This window comes from Diadema setosum, chromosome 3 (genome assembly GCF_964275005.1).
Source record: "Diadema setosum chromosome 3, eeDiaSeto1, whole genome shotgun sequence".
Taxonomy (NCBI): Eukaryota; Metazoa; Echinodermata; class Echinoidea; order Diadematoida; family Diadematidae; genus Diadema; species Diadema setosum.
Genome location: NC_092687.1, coordinates 40,611,043 through 40,627,364, shown reverse-complemented (window position 1 = coordinate 40,627,364; position 16,322 = coordinate 40,611,043). Strand labels below are relative to the sequence as shown.

General features: G+C 37.5%; 1 protein-coding gene across 1 annotated transcript in view; it reads left to right on the top strand.

The window, feature by feature from the left end:
- LOC140246864 (uncharacterized) overlaps positions 1 to 8,806 on the top strand; it is a 40,590-nt gene extending 31,784 nt beyond the window's left edge. Inside the window, exon 4 of the mRNA XM_072326191.1 lies at positions 7,926 to 8,806. Coding sequence (XP_072182292.1) covers positions 7,926 to 8,806 — 881 coding nt within the window. The remainder of the gene's footprint in view (positions 1 to 7,925) is intronic.
- Positions 8,807 to 16,322: the final 7,516 nt, after the last annotated feature.

Here is a 16,322-nt window from a genome sequence, read left to right as displayed (position 1 = left end):
CTGTGTTAATGAATATTCAACAGCCTTACGATTTTTTTTTCATAATGAGTCACTCGGTCTGATGCTATTGACTTTCGCGTGGTATCGTGATATCGATCTCCTCAAGGGGGTCCATGACGATATCTGATTACCTGTGTGTGTCGAATTGCGTTTTGGTGCCAGTGAGTGTGGCATAACTTCTGCAGGTTTCCTGTCCATTTCTCTCTCTTTTTCTCTCTTTTGCTTTCGTATCATCTTATCTCTGTTATTCTTAGAGTACAATCGTACTACCACAAGTGTTTTTCCCCCATTTTTTGAAGTGATTATCTCGTTTGCAACAATTTAGAGGTGAGTTTTTGTTCGAGTGTTTGAGTTTTTTGATTGAACACGATGTAGATTATCTACGTGTGTGAGAGAACATTCATACTTTGTATCGTACCCACTCGTTTGTTTCCGTGTGCATTTTTACCGTACAGTGTCTTCATCGTTCGTCTTCAAGCAGCGGGTTTTCACCCTGGTTTCCCTCAACGTAGTTTTTTACCTCAATTTTTTTTGCGGTGCAAGATATTTAGTGTATTTTTTATACGGTAAAATGCCATCGTTGAGATCTCCGTGTATTCACTACTAGTTTTCCACCTCCGTTTCATTTTGTGTACAGCTATTACATTGATCTAAAGTCTAACGTAGTTACATGTAGCTACAAATTCTGCGATGTCTGTACGTTTGCTGATGTGTTTTTGTGAGCTGGGAGTGACTATGGTGGGAATGATATTCAGGGTTTTGCAGTGGTTGAGATGTAATGATAGTGATGATGATCATAATGATTCTGGTGATGATATACGAACCCTTTTGATGATGCAATTTATTTCGTGTGACCATGACAATGATGATGGCGAGAACGACACGAGTAGCCTAGCCCTAGGCCAAGGACGAGAGTGACACTGTCCACGGGGGCTGTTGCTCGCTCATGCACAGGAGTGGTCTAGAGACCTGCATTCCATCATTTTTTTAAACCTTTTCGTTGTTCACTTGGGTTAGTGCTCCAAAAATTCGTTTCTCCAAAGAAACTCAACCAAAAGGTTGCATCAGGGCTATTCTTTAGTAAATATCAGATCTAAATGGCGATGCTAATTTAGTTTTCATTTAGATTTAGAACTCGATATTCCATTTTCTTTGCTCATTTTTCAAATAATAAATTATTTAGAACTGTACTTAATTCTGATGTACTGCATTCACCATTGTAAAAATCAAAAGAGCCCGCTGAGCAGGTGTTTCATTCTATCCTTTTCATTTCCTCCCTATCGTTTTGGTTTCCTTCCTGTCACTTCCTTCTTTGACCCTGGATGGAAGAAAAAAAATCCCATCTTGCCATGTAAAGACAGATCACATACCATCATGAAATATTATGACATTAGAATAGTTTTAAAAGATTATGTAAGTCATCAAAATTCTTGTGTGTGAAAATAAATAACAAATAAAAGGTGATTTCTTACAAAGCAGTTCTTTCAAAATTTAATGTCCAACAGCCTCAGAACAGCTTCGATAATGAAGCTAGTGAAATCTGAAAACTATCGTGGCAACAAGTGATATTGATAGGGATTTCTGTTTAAATGTGTCTAGTTCTATTGGATTAGGTCATGAAACTAAATGCCACCGATAACATCACAATCGATCTCAATTTGAACAGAGGGTAGGAATGACTCAGCAAACAGCTGATTATTTATGCGTCGTATCCATGGGCAACTGCGGGGTGACTGCAAGAAGACGCACGAAGTTTAGACTTGAGTCAAGAACTATTATTTATTATTAATTTTTTATTCAAAATATTTTTTCTTTGGATTGCAAAAAAAAAGTCAAAATATTTCATATTACGCTTCTAAAATGTATTATGAATATATGAAGTATTTTTATTGTGATTTCATGAAGAATTAGAATTATTATGAATATATAAATACTAGACGGGCTGAACAATGATGGCTAATTTTGCTCGAAGAATTTGCAGCCCACCGTACCTGCTGGTGGTGCATTCCTAGCGTTCTTGCCGCACTCTCCCGGCCACGTGCACGCATGCATGCAACAGTCACATAGAGAACACGTTTAGCTACTTCACCGATCTCACTCCTGATCTCTTGCAAAGAAAACCTTCACAAGTGTAGAAAATTCTCTCGAAACTAAGCCAGACATGAATTTGGAACATACATTACAGTGTCAAGACCTTTTCAGTGGACTTTGATTTCGCTATTTGTCGGTTTAGCTCTTAAATGTACGACTTCTTACGTCCGATTTGTTTTTTACTTCACCACGTTGCACGTGGTGCTGTTTTTTCAGCCCCATGCTCCCTCCATATGCACACATGTTGTAAACACACACAAGCCACCGGTGTAGCGGCAGATAGCGTTCCGCGGCGTTTTTTTGCTCTAAAACAGTATCCGCCGGCGGTAATCGTTTCAATCGGCAGTTATCGTTCCGACATGGGCTAAAATCTGCCGCGATAAGTTACGGCAAATACTGTACAGCGGCGGATTTTGTACATACCAAAGAGATTTACCGCAGTGAGGAGAAAAATCTCTTTGATACGTACAGACTACTACGTTGTATTGACCGATTCTGTGACGCGCTATGTGTATTTTTGGCATGGGCAGCGCCATTACTGCGGTGTATCATCCGACCCCCCCTCCTCTCTCCCCACCCCTCTCACGCGCGCAGAATGAAAAACTGATGCATGGTTGTTTTAGCCAATGGGCATCTCTTACTGAGTGCGCGAATGCTTGCTTAGTGCGCGAACCTTTGTTACAAGCGCGCGATAAACATGTTGCCCGTGGGGTGGGGGAGAGCAGGGGGGGTCGGCTGAGACACCGCAATTTGAGCTCATGGCTGCGCCCAGTGCCATAAAATGTCTGCTGCCCTCAACGAACCCGAATCGGTCAATAGCGTTGCTTAACCTGCCGCGTGCACGTGATCTTCCAAGCCATACCATAGTCTTGAATATTCATTAGCACAGTAGCCAATAACAGAGGCCATCTCATGAAAACTGCCCCGTGTACAAAGTGAATGGCAAAAAAAGTGTGTCAGAAAGAGTGTGTCAGATAAAGTGGGTCAGGAAATGGCGTAACCCGGCGCGGTGACACCGAGCATCGTTCTGATCTTGACGGTGCTTGCTTTCTGGTTCCTTAAATTTGAGTGACTTGTAGGCCACTTTATTGAAGAGTTTGTTCGCAAAATGGGTTTAAGCGTCATTTCTTCGCATTTTAGAAGAAGCTCAACATCAGATAGGGCAAAAATAACACTTCTCTTACGAATCCTCACTTTTTGCATAGCAAGGAATGTTTCATGCTATGGATAATATTTTCATGTTTTCTTTTTACTTGTTAATTGTTTATTGGTTCAGCACGTTTAATCTAAAAAAAAAATCTCAATTTGAAAAATTGAGATAATTTGTTTTCATCACTTCCTTTTCAGCCATTCTTGTAGATTTGTTTCAATCACCTTGGTTTGAATAAAAAAAAAAAAAATAAAAATCTTTGTGCGTATGGGAAGAACTACATTTAATGCACAAATTGCTTTCAGGACCAAAACATTGAAACGTACTCTGTTTTGATAAGATTTACACCGTGGTAATTTACACCGTGCTAATTTTGTTTGGTTACTATTTTGTGTATGACATTAATGTTATAGCACTGTATGCGGGAGTGTTATTGATGTAAATATTTTTGTTTTCATTTTCTTAAGTATTCTAACAAGTTATCTTCGCGGCAATGTTGGAATTTACGTCTTTGCGTCACTTCATTGTGACGGTAATGAAGGATGGTATTGTGGCGTCACACTGTTTCAAAATCGACACAAGATGGCTGCACGGATATGGAATTTCCCTTTTCGCACCAAATTACTCCCGAACCGGGTTAAAAGACAGTCAAGAGCCGAAGCAAATCAGATGCCTACAAAAGGCCACACTACAAGGCAATAATATAAGCAGAAGATCCACGAATCTTTATTATAAGACAAACTTTCGCAAGCTAATCGGGATTTTTTGGCTTGCCGAAGATCTTGCCCCCTCTCGCAAAATATTGCTGCCGAGCCTATGACACTTCATCGGTCATTATACGATGGAATAAGATGCTCCCACGAATGGCATAAACTTTGTGAGATCGGAGCCGAATTTGAACAGTCTTTTTATCGTGTGTCAATCTTTGCCCAGTTTGGAGACAGTGTGATGCCATCCGTAGAGAATGCATTCAAATGTCTCGCGATGAAGCAAACGTAGATTATTGCACAGTTGATATGCAACTGTAAACCTACATCAGGCAATGTAAAATGGCTACCAACAAAAACAAAACAAAACAAAACAAAACAAAACAAAACATCCCCCCCAAAAAAAACAACAACAACAACAACGACAACAACAACTGTGTGGTATAAATTAATGCACCTGCCATGTTCAGGCGTTCTTTCTTCATTGATTTCGTTTGCTGCAACACAAAACTACTGAGAATTTATAATATTTGTTGTTTGTTTGTTTGTTTGTTTGTTTGCTTTTTTGCTGATACTGCGACAGTTTCTTTCTTTTTTTTTGATGGCAAATATATTCCATTTTTATTCCGCAGAAAAAAAAATGATTGTATGCAAACTTTTATTTTTGAATGCAGTCAAGTTGATTTCAGTGAACTGAGAGTAAAAAACGTTAAACGGATTTGAATTACTTTGATTTTCCTTCACAATGATTGCACTTATACACAATAATAAGCTTGCAGGTGTTTGTTCGTTATTATCATTCTCGCGTATGTACTGTTTAGGTTGTTGCATCTTTCAAATTAGATTTACAGTGTGAACATTATAATTTTCTGAATAGAGGATAGTAATGCTCTATATTCCATTGTTTGAATTCTGCTTTGTTGGTTGTTTTTGGTTCTTTTGTGTGTGAGGATCTCACTGTATTTTATGTAAGTTTGATGTGTAATGAATATGAACAGCTTTCTTCCTGTTTTGATCGTCATAGAAAACTTTAACAAATATCATTTTGACTCCAAATATTATTTCATATACGTTTTGGACGTTTATATAAATAACAACTGCTTCAAAGGGGGTGGTTAAAACTATTTGCACTAAAGTGATTTCTCAACAGTTCTATGCCCCGACACGAAATCGTTGCACTGTAGAGAAATCACCGAGGGCAAATAGTTAATAAAACAGTCAATATTTGGTTTTTATCACACACGCATGCCGCCGTACAACATATTTCTATCAGGGAGGTGAGAGTCTCACCTCCCTGTTTTTATGCTGCACCGGCACCGGGACCGCGTTGTTAGCGATCGAATTAGCTAGGTACTAAGTAGCTAGCAAATAGGTCTACGCGCACTGGAAACATGTGAAGAATCTAGATATCAATCGCAGAATCGCAATTGAAGACCTGAATATAAGAACGACCCAAATCCAATTTTTGGCCAAATTCAGTTTGACATGGGAAACTGCAGCTTGTGCATGGACTCATCTTGTGTATAAAATATGATAAATCCTAATTACCCCCGGAAGTGCCTGTAATGAATAAGTTAAATCTTATATGAATGTAAGAATGTAGGACTTGGGTCATTCTTACATTCATATTATAGCGCCCTCTCTCATCCTTCTCTCATCTCTATAGCAGAATATCATGTATAATTATGAATCAAAGAACTACCCAAGTCCATCACACAAATTGGCCTCTCCACAATTAATGTAAAGGTTAATTGTCATAATGACATATGTTCTAATTTTCATGTACAACGTTGCCTTCCCATCACAGTTAAATATAATATTATTGGACAAATAAAAAAAAAATATGAAGTTTCTTTAAGTTTATTCTTCCATGGACTTGGGTCGTTCTTATATTCAGATACTCAATTGCGTGTCGATCGTGGATCCCCAAATGTACTATATCACGCTAGATAGTAAGTCATTACATCGCTCTCAGTTGTTCGTAGATTTTTAGTAAACCTATCCTCTATTCAATTGTTTGCTTGTTTGATGTGATGCTTCATGGTTCTATCCGCACGGGTTTTATACTGAAATACTTTTTCTTCGTTCTATGCAAGTTGTAGTGTGTTCATAGCGTCTTTCCCGTTCCTCAGTGTAACCAGGATGAAATAAAACAGGGTGAAAGCCTTTTTGTACTGCGTGTTGTCAAGGCCATTAGCTTTGTGACTGATGTTTATTCTTTCCTTTGTCACTAAAATTTAGCTTGAAGATTATACATATTATGCATTATGCAGAACTGAAGCTCATACTGTCAATACCAACAGTTTATTTGGACAAAACGTTGATAGTTTTGGGGCTACTCTCTCTTTATTTCTTTAGTTCTGATTCTGAGAGAACAATAACTATATAACTATTATGACCTGTTATTGTTCTCTCAGAATCAAGAACACTTGATGAAGGGCATTGGAGCCCGAAAAATTGGTGTGTCAAAATGAACTGTTGGTATTAAAACATAAGATTGAGGTTTGCTGTTCTCATTGTATAACGAAGAGTTTTATTGCAAAGACGGTTTTGATTTTGCTACAACACGCATTTTCTATAGACGCTTGCTGCCCGAGTATACTCGGGACTCGACCTCAACGGGGTTAAACATTTCAAAGTAAGTTCATCATCAAAGAGACCAAATTCAAACCTTTCGAGGAATACCTCATTTTGTAACATAACAAGGAATATTCTTGAAGTTATGATTGAAATATTCAGTATTTATTATTATTTTCTTAGTTTTTAGCACAACAGCCCCACTTTATTTATTTATTCATCTATTCACTTATATTTACAAAGACCAATCGAAGATCATATCATACATGACACAGTAATAACAAGTTAATACGAAAGGAACAAAGAGTAATAATAATGCAAACCACTTACCAGTAATCATAGGTTTACATTGTATTTCACAATGCTACGTTGTGACATTCATTCAGCTCATGGCAGACTCTGTTTAAGATCCTTGGGACTTCAGGACTTCTTGGGACGGGCAGGGTACAGAAACAGAATAATTGATGCCTATGTTTATTGAATCTTCCTGCACACGTGTTACAGGTAAAATTCTAATGCACGTGTAATAGTTTATGTGAGCGTCCTAAAACCTCTCATGATGTGTACATAGACTCCCATCAAGTTTAACATAATATAGAAAAAGACACAACAAGCCAGTTGGAATGACGCCCATCACTTTAAAGCAGGAATGTGAAAACATACAGAATGGAAAGTGAGAAATCGAGAAGATGGACATACATAGACAAGTCAGTTGGATTAAAACAAATGATTTTATGTTGTTTGCATCGCCTTAAATGAGTTTCAGTCGTAAAATTGTACTTTACTTTCCATTTCTCCCTGTCCATGTCACCTGTGCCAAAAATGAAAACCATAGAAATTAGTAATAATAATTTTGTAAAAAGTAATGCTTACACACACGTTAATATTATTTGTTTGTTTGGTTGTTTTATTTTATTCAACCAAGGGATAAAATGCCCTCGATACACAGCAAAAAAAAAAAAAAAAATAAAAAAAAAAAAAATCTGAGGTTAAAATTAAGAATCGTCGGACTCTACCATTGTTTTTAGTATGAGGGTGCGCTTCTTATTTTTTACCACACGGTAATGAATTTCCTCGGTGTATATAAATATAGTTGCATATATATATATATATATATATATATGAAGAGTTTGATTGCTCGGTATTTCAACTTTCAGGCTGATCATTGGGCTCAGTTTTGTGGGTTTCTAAGGCATGGGTATGAGAAATGCACCTTTGTTAGTGAGAATGATGAAAAGGCCATGAAATTATGAAATGAAGAGTTATTGTGGAATTACTCACTCCAGATGGATGTCCCACTACACCTGAGAGGTTTGATCTGCACTGTGGTGTCCCACAAGGATCCTGTTTGGGTCCCCTCTTGTTCTCCATTTATACATCTGACCTGTTTGATGTCCTAGAAAAACATCTCCCGCGCGCCCACTGCTACGCTGATGATACTCAACTTTACTTTTCATTCAGGCCTGATGGCAATGTTAGTGAAAGAGAAGCTGTAGAAGTGACGGAGTGCTGTCTCAGGGATATTCGAACTTGGATGGCAACAAACAGATTGCTAATCAACGATGATAAGACCGAGTTCCTCATCATTGGCAAACGGCGACAACTCCAAAAGATCAACATTCCCAACATCACGATTGGCAACGCTAATATTGTTCCTGCATCTCATGTCACGAATTTGGGTTGCATCTTCGATTCTACCTTGAACATGGATCAGCATGTCCTAATGACATGTAAGGCAGCCTTCTACCATCTGCACAACATCCGTCGAATTCACAAATATCTGGACCAGTCTGACAGATCATTACTCACCATCATTCATGCCTTCATCACCAGCCGCCTCGACTACTGTAATGGCCTGCTCTACGGTGCCACTGCTACCCAGATTGAGAAATTACAGCGGGTTCAGAATGCAGCTGCCAGACTTGCCACAGGCACATCCAAATTTTCCCACATGCAACCTGTCCTCCGTCAACTGAACTGGCTTCCCATCAGGTCCAGGATCCACTACAAGATACTTCTGCTCACTTTCAAATGTATCCATGGTCTTGCCCCTTCTTACTTATCTGATCTCATAACCATCCGTCACCCATCCCGGTACACCCTCCGCTCCTCACAAGGTATCACACTGAATCACCCAACTTCCAAGATGCTGGTCACACTTGGTGATAAAGCATTTTCATCTGCTGCTCCCAAACTGTGGAATCAACTGCCCAAAACTCTCCGCAGCCAGCAATCTCTCGTCACCTTCAAAAAACATTTAAAAACCCACTTGTTCCGTTAATATCAATAATCCACTGGTAAAGCGCATTTGAACATGCATGTTTATGGAAAATGCGCTATATAAATGTATTATTAAATGTATTATTATTACTCACTTCTTATACCTTCTGATAATACATCGTTCAGCAATGACTGGATAATGACAGGTCTATCGGACTGCAGCTGTTGCTGCAGCTGCAGAACTAGTAGAAATGTTATGAGAAGTTAGTGATCATCTCAAGCTTAATGACTCTGGATCCAATCTTACAGGGTGTGTTTTAATTGAGCAAGCTGAATGTCTTGCCTCTCTCATTCTATTCCGGGGATATAAATGCATTTTAATTTGTTCAGATACAAATTCTTAGTACAGAGCATGAAAACTGCCCTTTTCATCTCTTTCTAGAATATCCCCCTTGAATGGTTCCGATACCTGATTGCCAAACACCACATTCATCGGCTTCAATGCAGAGACAATATTTGAGATTACACTCGTGTGAATGGTATTCTAAGTGTGACCCTGCACCACAAAACCAACACAAAGTTGCCAGACATATATTTTCAGTTAAGGGCAGATCCTGAAAGAGCAGACTCTAAGCTTTAAAATGATGTATCTCTTAACTCTAATGGACTCTCCTAACCTATCTAACTACTGGGAAGATAGCACACACTCTGGAAAGTGTGAACTGGGAAAAGAGGCTTTGATGTACAGGGTCTATTTAAGCGCTTAATCTTTACCAAGCCGTGCTAGCTGTGTGATGAAAGGGACAAAACACAGGATGTAACCACCGGAGCAACAACAATGAAGGGATTATTAGATTAAGCTGAAACTGGGTATGCTCTTTAACACATTCTGTCCAAGATTAATGCCAACTTTCAAAGCAGTAGCATTATACATTCAAAAGACTTGAAAGTGAAGAGAGTGCAAAGGATTTCAATAAATGAAAGGGGCCTCTAAGACATACCTGATCATTCTATTCTCTCACCCAAAAAAGGTTGTAGAAAAACTGCTGAAAATACACTTTCCAGTAGTGATACCAAACTAAAGAATAATAGAAGAAGGATAGCTCTTTCAGTAAATATGAAAAACTCAACATTGACTCTGTTGATCCATTTCACCTTTTTTTGAGTTCTCACGTAAAATCAAGGGCTGCGACTTTTTGTTTTTGTTTTGTGATGCACGGTCACAAATTGTGGAGGAATTCTGATGCATGCAAAGTGCCAGAGAATTGAGTTACAGTAGTTTTAGAATCATTCGCTGTACAGCAGTAATCATCTTGGAAGTCTTATTGAAGATGACCCAATCAAGGGCAATCCGGAAAAAAAGCCTACTTATTCCTTATTCATTCTTACTTTATTCCAGAAATATATCCAGTAAACCTTGCTTCAATTTGTGGACAACAAACAAGCTTGTGCATGGGATGGCTTATAGGGTGACCATGACATTTCTTACCATTGCGAGACTTTTCCTTGTGTGCCTTTATTCTCTCGAGGCAGCATCAAGTTTTTGAAGATCACCATCAATTGTATCCGATGCTTGCTTTTGTACAAATATTTATTGACTGTGATTAAATAATTACTAACGGGGTTCACGACGCAAAATAATGTGTTGCCTGACAGGCAAAAAACAAAACCCGTGTGTGTTGAGCTCATTGCTTTAGCACGCAGTATGCGAACCGCAGGTTATACCCGCCTAGCTGGCTATATGGGATGTAACGCTTAAACACGCTTGCCCACATGGGACAGTGGTGTGCCCATCCCCCCCCCCCCCTCCATACGTAGTTTTTGCCCCTCAGCATGACTTGATGACGTCATTGGAACCGCGTCCTTATATATTGAATTTATGGCGGTCATTTTGAATTGAGAGACGGCTGTCCTGCGTGACCTATGATCTATGAGATATGGGTCAAAATACAGTTTGCTATGGCGGTCATTTTGAAATTCAAAATGGCGGCTCAAGACGTGGTTTGAAAAAAAAAAAATGGAACCAAAGTTTTTTTTTTCTTGGATTCAGCACCCCGAAATTGACAAAGTTAGCACAAAAAATCTCACGGGATTACATAGCTATGTACAGTCTTTACTAATTTACATGTATAAGACTACGAAATTATGCAAAAAACAAACAAAAAAAAAATCTACCGTTTTGACCGATTTTTAGCTAATCTAACTTCCAAACACGATGTCAATCCGATCAATAGACACTCTATCATTGACTATCAGATCAGACGCCAGTCATTTCCACTTCAATAATGCTGCTGTTCTGATCGGCTTATTAACATGATTTGATTTGATTTGATTTGATTTGATTTATTTCTGCTTAATTCCGTTACATCAGATAGGATCATGTACATGTCATTTATGACAAACAGTATATCAACACATAGTTTTTAGTACAATTGTACAAGACAATACAAACATACAAGCTTATGGAACTTAAACAGAAGGGTCTCCAAAATAAGCCGAGGCTTGACGGTATGGAGACTATAATATGCTTACCTACTCTGAATAGAATAGGGAATAGAGAAAGAGAGAAATAGGGAAGGGTAGGGGGAATAGGGAAAGTTACAGAGTGTATAAGTACCACTCCAACTGATAATACAGTTAAATACGGATGAGAGGTAATGATCACGCAAAATAACTCGGAATGAGGCCCTAGTAGAGAGTCACCTCTCTAGTACTTTGCTAGCCAGTGGTTGCCACTAGCGAGGTAACCGTCTCCCGGTAACTAGGTAAACACAAAGGGCATAAACATGAATACATGGTAAAGACATTGAATTCCGAGGTCATTGTAGCGAAATTGTATTATCTCCTTATATGAAATCACCCCTTACGGCACCTTTCCGGCATTCAATAGAGACCGTGATATATACTAGGGAGAGGGGAAAAGTTCACTAATCCCGTTTCTATGAACAAACTTCGTTTCCAATTTGGGGACGCTGAACGTACAACGCATATTCACTGATGATACAGGAGCGCAGTTTGGTAAACGCATATTCTGCTGTTTGTATTCCCATCCGACTTTTAGTGCGTTTTCAGGTAAGTTATTACTTACTACTTAAGTAGTTAAAATTGTGGTTTCCAAAAGGGGTAATACCATTTTTTTCCCCGTCAATATCTTCAAGCCACTGTTTACCATTGGGAGCAGTGATAAAAGAAATGTTCTACTTTAATACGACATTATGTTTGATGCATATTTCCAGTTGTTTCACAAAACCCCCTACCACATAAAAATTTCAGAATAAAGCTTTAGGGAGATATCACTTATTTTCTCAATAAACCGTAACTGTACGCGGTTTAATCAAGAAAAAAAAAATATGTAAACAAAACTATTGTTCATACTTTTTTACAGTAATTCCTATATTTTTTTTCTTTTTTGGTACAGGGGCTGTTTCTATCCCTAGCTTTCATTTAAGAACTTTTTTGATGACCCAAGGCTGTTTTGTTTTAAGTCATCTGCAAATGGTAAATAGTGGTTACAAGATTGCTTTACGCAAGAAAGTGAGGTTAGCACTGCAACCAGCAGACTGGATGTAGTCAAAGCTAGACCCAATCATGCTGTGATTTCATTATGTGGACTGATACATTGTGTTTGGTTCTGTATTTGAAGTTGAGCCAACGAGAATTTTGCCAATTTGCAGCAGTAGCGTAGGAAATTTTCAAAGGATATCTGTTTGTTTTAAGAAACAAACTGTTATCAATTCCGTCAAACTGGAAATAATATTCATCGGAAAAAAACAACAACTTGTTCTAACAAGGTCGAACTTAATATGTCTTACAAGACAGAATTTTACTGTTTCTGCATAGTTGTTTGATTAAGATTAATGTCCCATATTCTCCCAATACGAGCGAGAAAGTAATTGTGTTGATATATTGATTCAACGTTGGGAATATCGGCTCTTAAAATCTAGATTTGCTAAACAGTACAGGAGCCTTTTTAAGAATAACAGATCAGCTAAATACTAGTACATGTATATTTCATTTGAAAATTAGGAGAAATTTAAGCAATCTTATTATTTGATAATATCATTTTGTCCTGTTATATAGCACCCAGATCAGACTGTAATGCTAGGGCTTCAAAACGTCTGCCTCAAATTATATATATATATATATATATATATATATATATATATATATATATTATATATAAAAGAATTGTCACCATTAACCGCCTGTCATCTGACGTCTAATGCTGCTTTTAACTGAAAAGTGAATTACTAGTCTTTATAATAATATTTGCGTGCCTTTAGTGCCAAATAACTAGCAAAATCGGATTGCTATTGAAGAATATTATGTTATATCTATCTATACTCGTGTATTTCATTATCATGGTATTTTGATTATTACACATATTATGTAGACTATACATTCACACAAAACACACAAAGATCACGTGTGTGTATGTTCGTTTATGTTGCAATAAATGTACCATAAAATGAAACATTAAAGTTATAATGAAATAATAATTGTATAGTTATGTAGAGTTCTTTGTTCAATTCAATTTGAATTAATTTTGATTTGTTTTATTTTTCAACTAGAGCCTACATTTACTTCTTTGTAACAGGGAATACGGCAAAAAAAGAAAAACAACAACAACATTCAAGTGAACAGAATCAAAACAACACTGTCACCCGATCGTAATGACAATTGTAATGAATAGTTTACACATGTTTATGACACACAATATTACTGACACGACATAAAACATAAAAGACAAATCTCAGATCCTTTCTCGTTTACCCGATTGAAAAAAAACAACAACAAACAAACAAAAAAACATAATTCATGTCGATGATAAGCAGCGATCTCTATAAATGATTTGTGATAGTGAAGAAACAAACAAACAGCGGTTTATTATGCTGCTGATGACGTCAAGGGACATTTATTGCCTAATGTTATTCTGCTAATGATTCTCATTTTTTGTTTTTGTTTATTCAAATGGGTATTTTATTGATTCATATTCATTGCAGCCCTCAGGCGGAAATGTGGAAATTTTACAGAAATAAGCACGATTACTATAAAATACGTACAAAATTGTATAAATAACAAAAATTAGAAAAAAGGATATCGGAAGTATTATTCATCGCAAAATATCAACATTCAAGCAAACTCGTATTACACATTAGAACTTCTAACAACACTCTTCTCATTATAAAAAAAAAAAAAAATCGAAATTACTTATAAAGAATATCCTGCAAATTCAATTTCCTTCTCATCTTCTTCCTTTTTCCTTTAGGATGTACGGGTTAACAAAATGAAGCTAACTTTTAACGTCTTGCATTGCATGTTCTTATATTACATTATTTTTACGAATCCGCGTTTCAGCTTAGGAACAAAATCCTCGGGTCTTTTTATATTTTAGGACGGTGATTAGTAATGCTTTGAAAAAACAGTTCATATAAAATTTACAGTAGGATGATATTTTGCTAAATCTCTATTCATGCTTTTAAGTTTCTGTTGGTGTTTTATGAACTTTGCAGAACATTCCTCGAGCACGCAAGGAGGCACCACCACCTATTACAATGAAAGTGCCTATGATTTATGCTGCTGTTTTTGCCACTTGTTTAGGTGGGTAAAATGGGACTAGAGGGATTTCATGAATGGTTTGATGGTAGTTATTTGTGTGCCTGTGTGTGTGTGTGTGTGTGTGTTTGTGTGTCTATTTTCTGCAGCAGTCGGGTGCACGGGTGCTGTTCGTTATTCCGAAGGTTCGATATTCCGAAGGTTCGTCATTCCGAAGGTTCGTTAATCCGAAACACGCAAATTCCCTATACCTAGAGGTTCGTTAATCCGAAAATGAAAAAGGGTTCGTTAATCCGAACATTTGTGGCGTTATTCCGAAGGTTCGTTATTCCGAAGATTAATTTTGTTCATCCGAAAATGAAATTCGGAAAACGAACCTTCGGAATAAGGAATCTTCGGACTGAAGAGCCTTCGGAATATTGAACCTTCGGAATAACGAGCTGTAACCGGGTGCACACGTCCTTGAACGAGATGCCTGGCCGCAGGGCCCAGCTGTGAGAAGAGCAGTGCAAGTGGTGGTTAGGGTAACCGCAGTTGAATTTGTCACTCAGTTGAACTTTGAAACATCAATTCAATTTTATTTTCATTTCCATCAAATAAACGGGGAGTCTATAGGGGGCCTACAATGCATGTACAGAACATACATTATTTGTAATAATGTCAAAAACGTAAATTAACGAAATACATGTGGTCGTGACTTACAACTTACTTGTATCTTTTAAGGTATATACATATACTTAGTACAAATTAAATAAAGATGGGAATGGAAATGGAGGGTCCCACTATAAAGCAAAGCTTGTACGATATGGAACTCTCAGAAAATATCTAACAGAAAGAATAATGACTAAAAGAATTTAAAAGATTTTTTTTGAAACAAAATCAAAGAAGTCGATGTAAACTGACATGAAATCAAACGTAGTGTTCCGTTTAATTATCATGTATATTATCATTGGAATCCAATGTCATTGTTCGTGTGTTTCTATATTATCTGCGATAACCCTATTTTTCTCCATCCTTCACATTACCTTACAATGCAAATGTGGAGCAGTATGAGACTTGTATGAGCGTTCAAGTATACTGTCCGAACTCTCACCTACACAGCTAGAAAAAAGAAGAATTTAAAATTGTGTTGTTGTTGTTGTTGCTGCTGTTGTTGTTGTTTTTGTTGGGTCACACTGTAGTTATGAAGACTGATTTATTTGCCAACGTGAGGAACCTCACATACACATTTAAGGCAATCTGATTGCTTATCGTTCGTATTTGCGGGTGGTGGCAAAGAGGTGTTTTGAGGTGTAATTTTTTTTTCTCCTATCCCATTTTTTTTTTCGTTTGGCCTCCTCTTTTCATTAGAGTCACGCCGGAGGAGGAGGAATGGGGGGGGGGGGTGGGGTCTATTTTTTATATTTAAAAGCGGAGGTAATTGTTGTATATGCAACACTTCTTTAAACCAAAGACTAGAAGTAGTGTACACTGTACAATTGCCACCCACGATCTCTCTCTCTCTCTCTCTCCCTTTCTCTTTCCTTCCCTCTCTCTGTTAAGAGCCTGCTCTCACAATTTACCACAATTTCGTTTCTTTCGTTTTGTGTACTGAGGGGAATATTCGCTACCCAGGACTCTCCATTCTCCCGCTCTATTATCCCCTCCCGTCCAACCCCCCTCCTTATTAAACTAGTCCCACTGTGCTACTAACGCTTTCGGAACGCTAGGGAGAGATTTATATTGTGAAGAGGTTGGAATTAATAAAAAAAAAAAAAAAAAAAATGTTTTTTATCCTTTGGAAGTTTTTCATATGCCTAAATAAACATTCGCATTCACTTACTGTGAGTCTCAATCTGACTATAGCCCAACTCCCCAAAGTGTCAGGAAGTATGTTTAAAATTGTTGTAAAATGATTTTGTTTTTGTTTTTGTTTTTTGGTCAAAAGGGAATAAATCCACGTCTCTTTTGCAAAAGTGTCTTTATCCACATTTTGTTTGTCCATTATAATAATTGGCTAAAGTAAAGCCTCTAATCAGAGG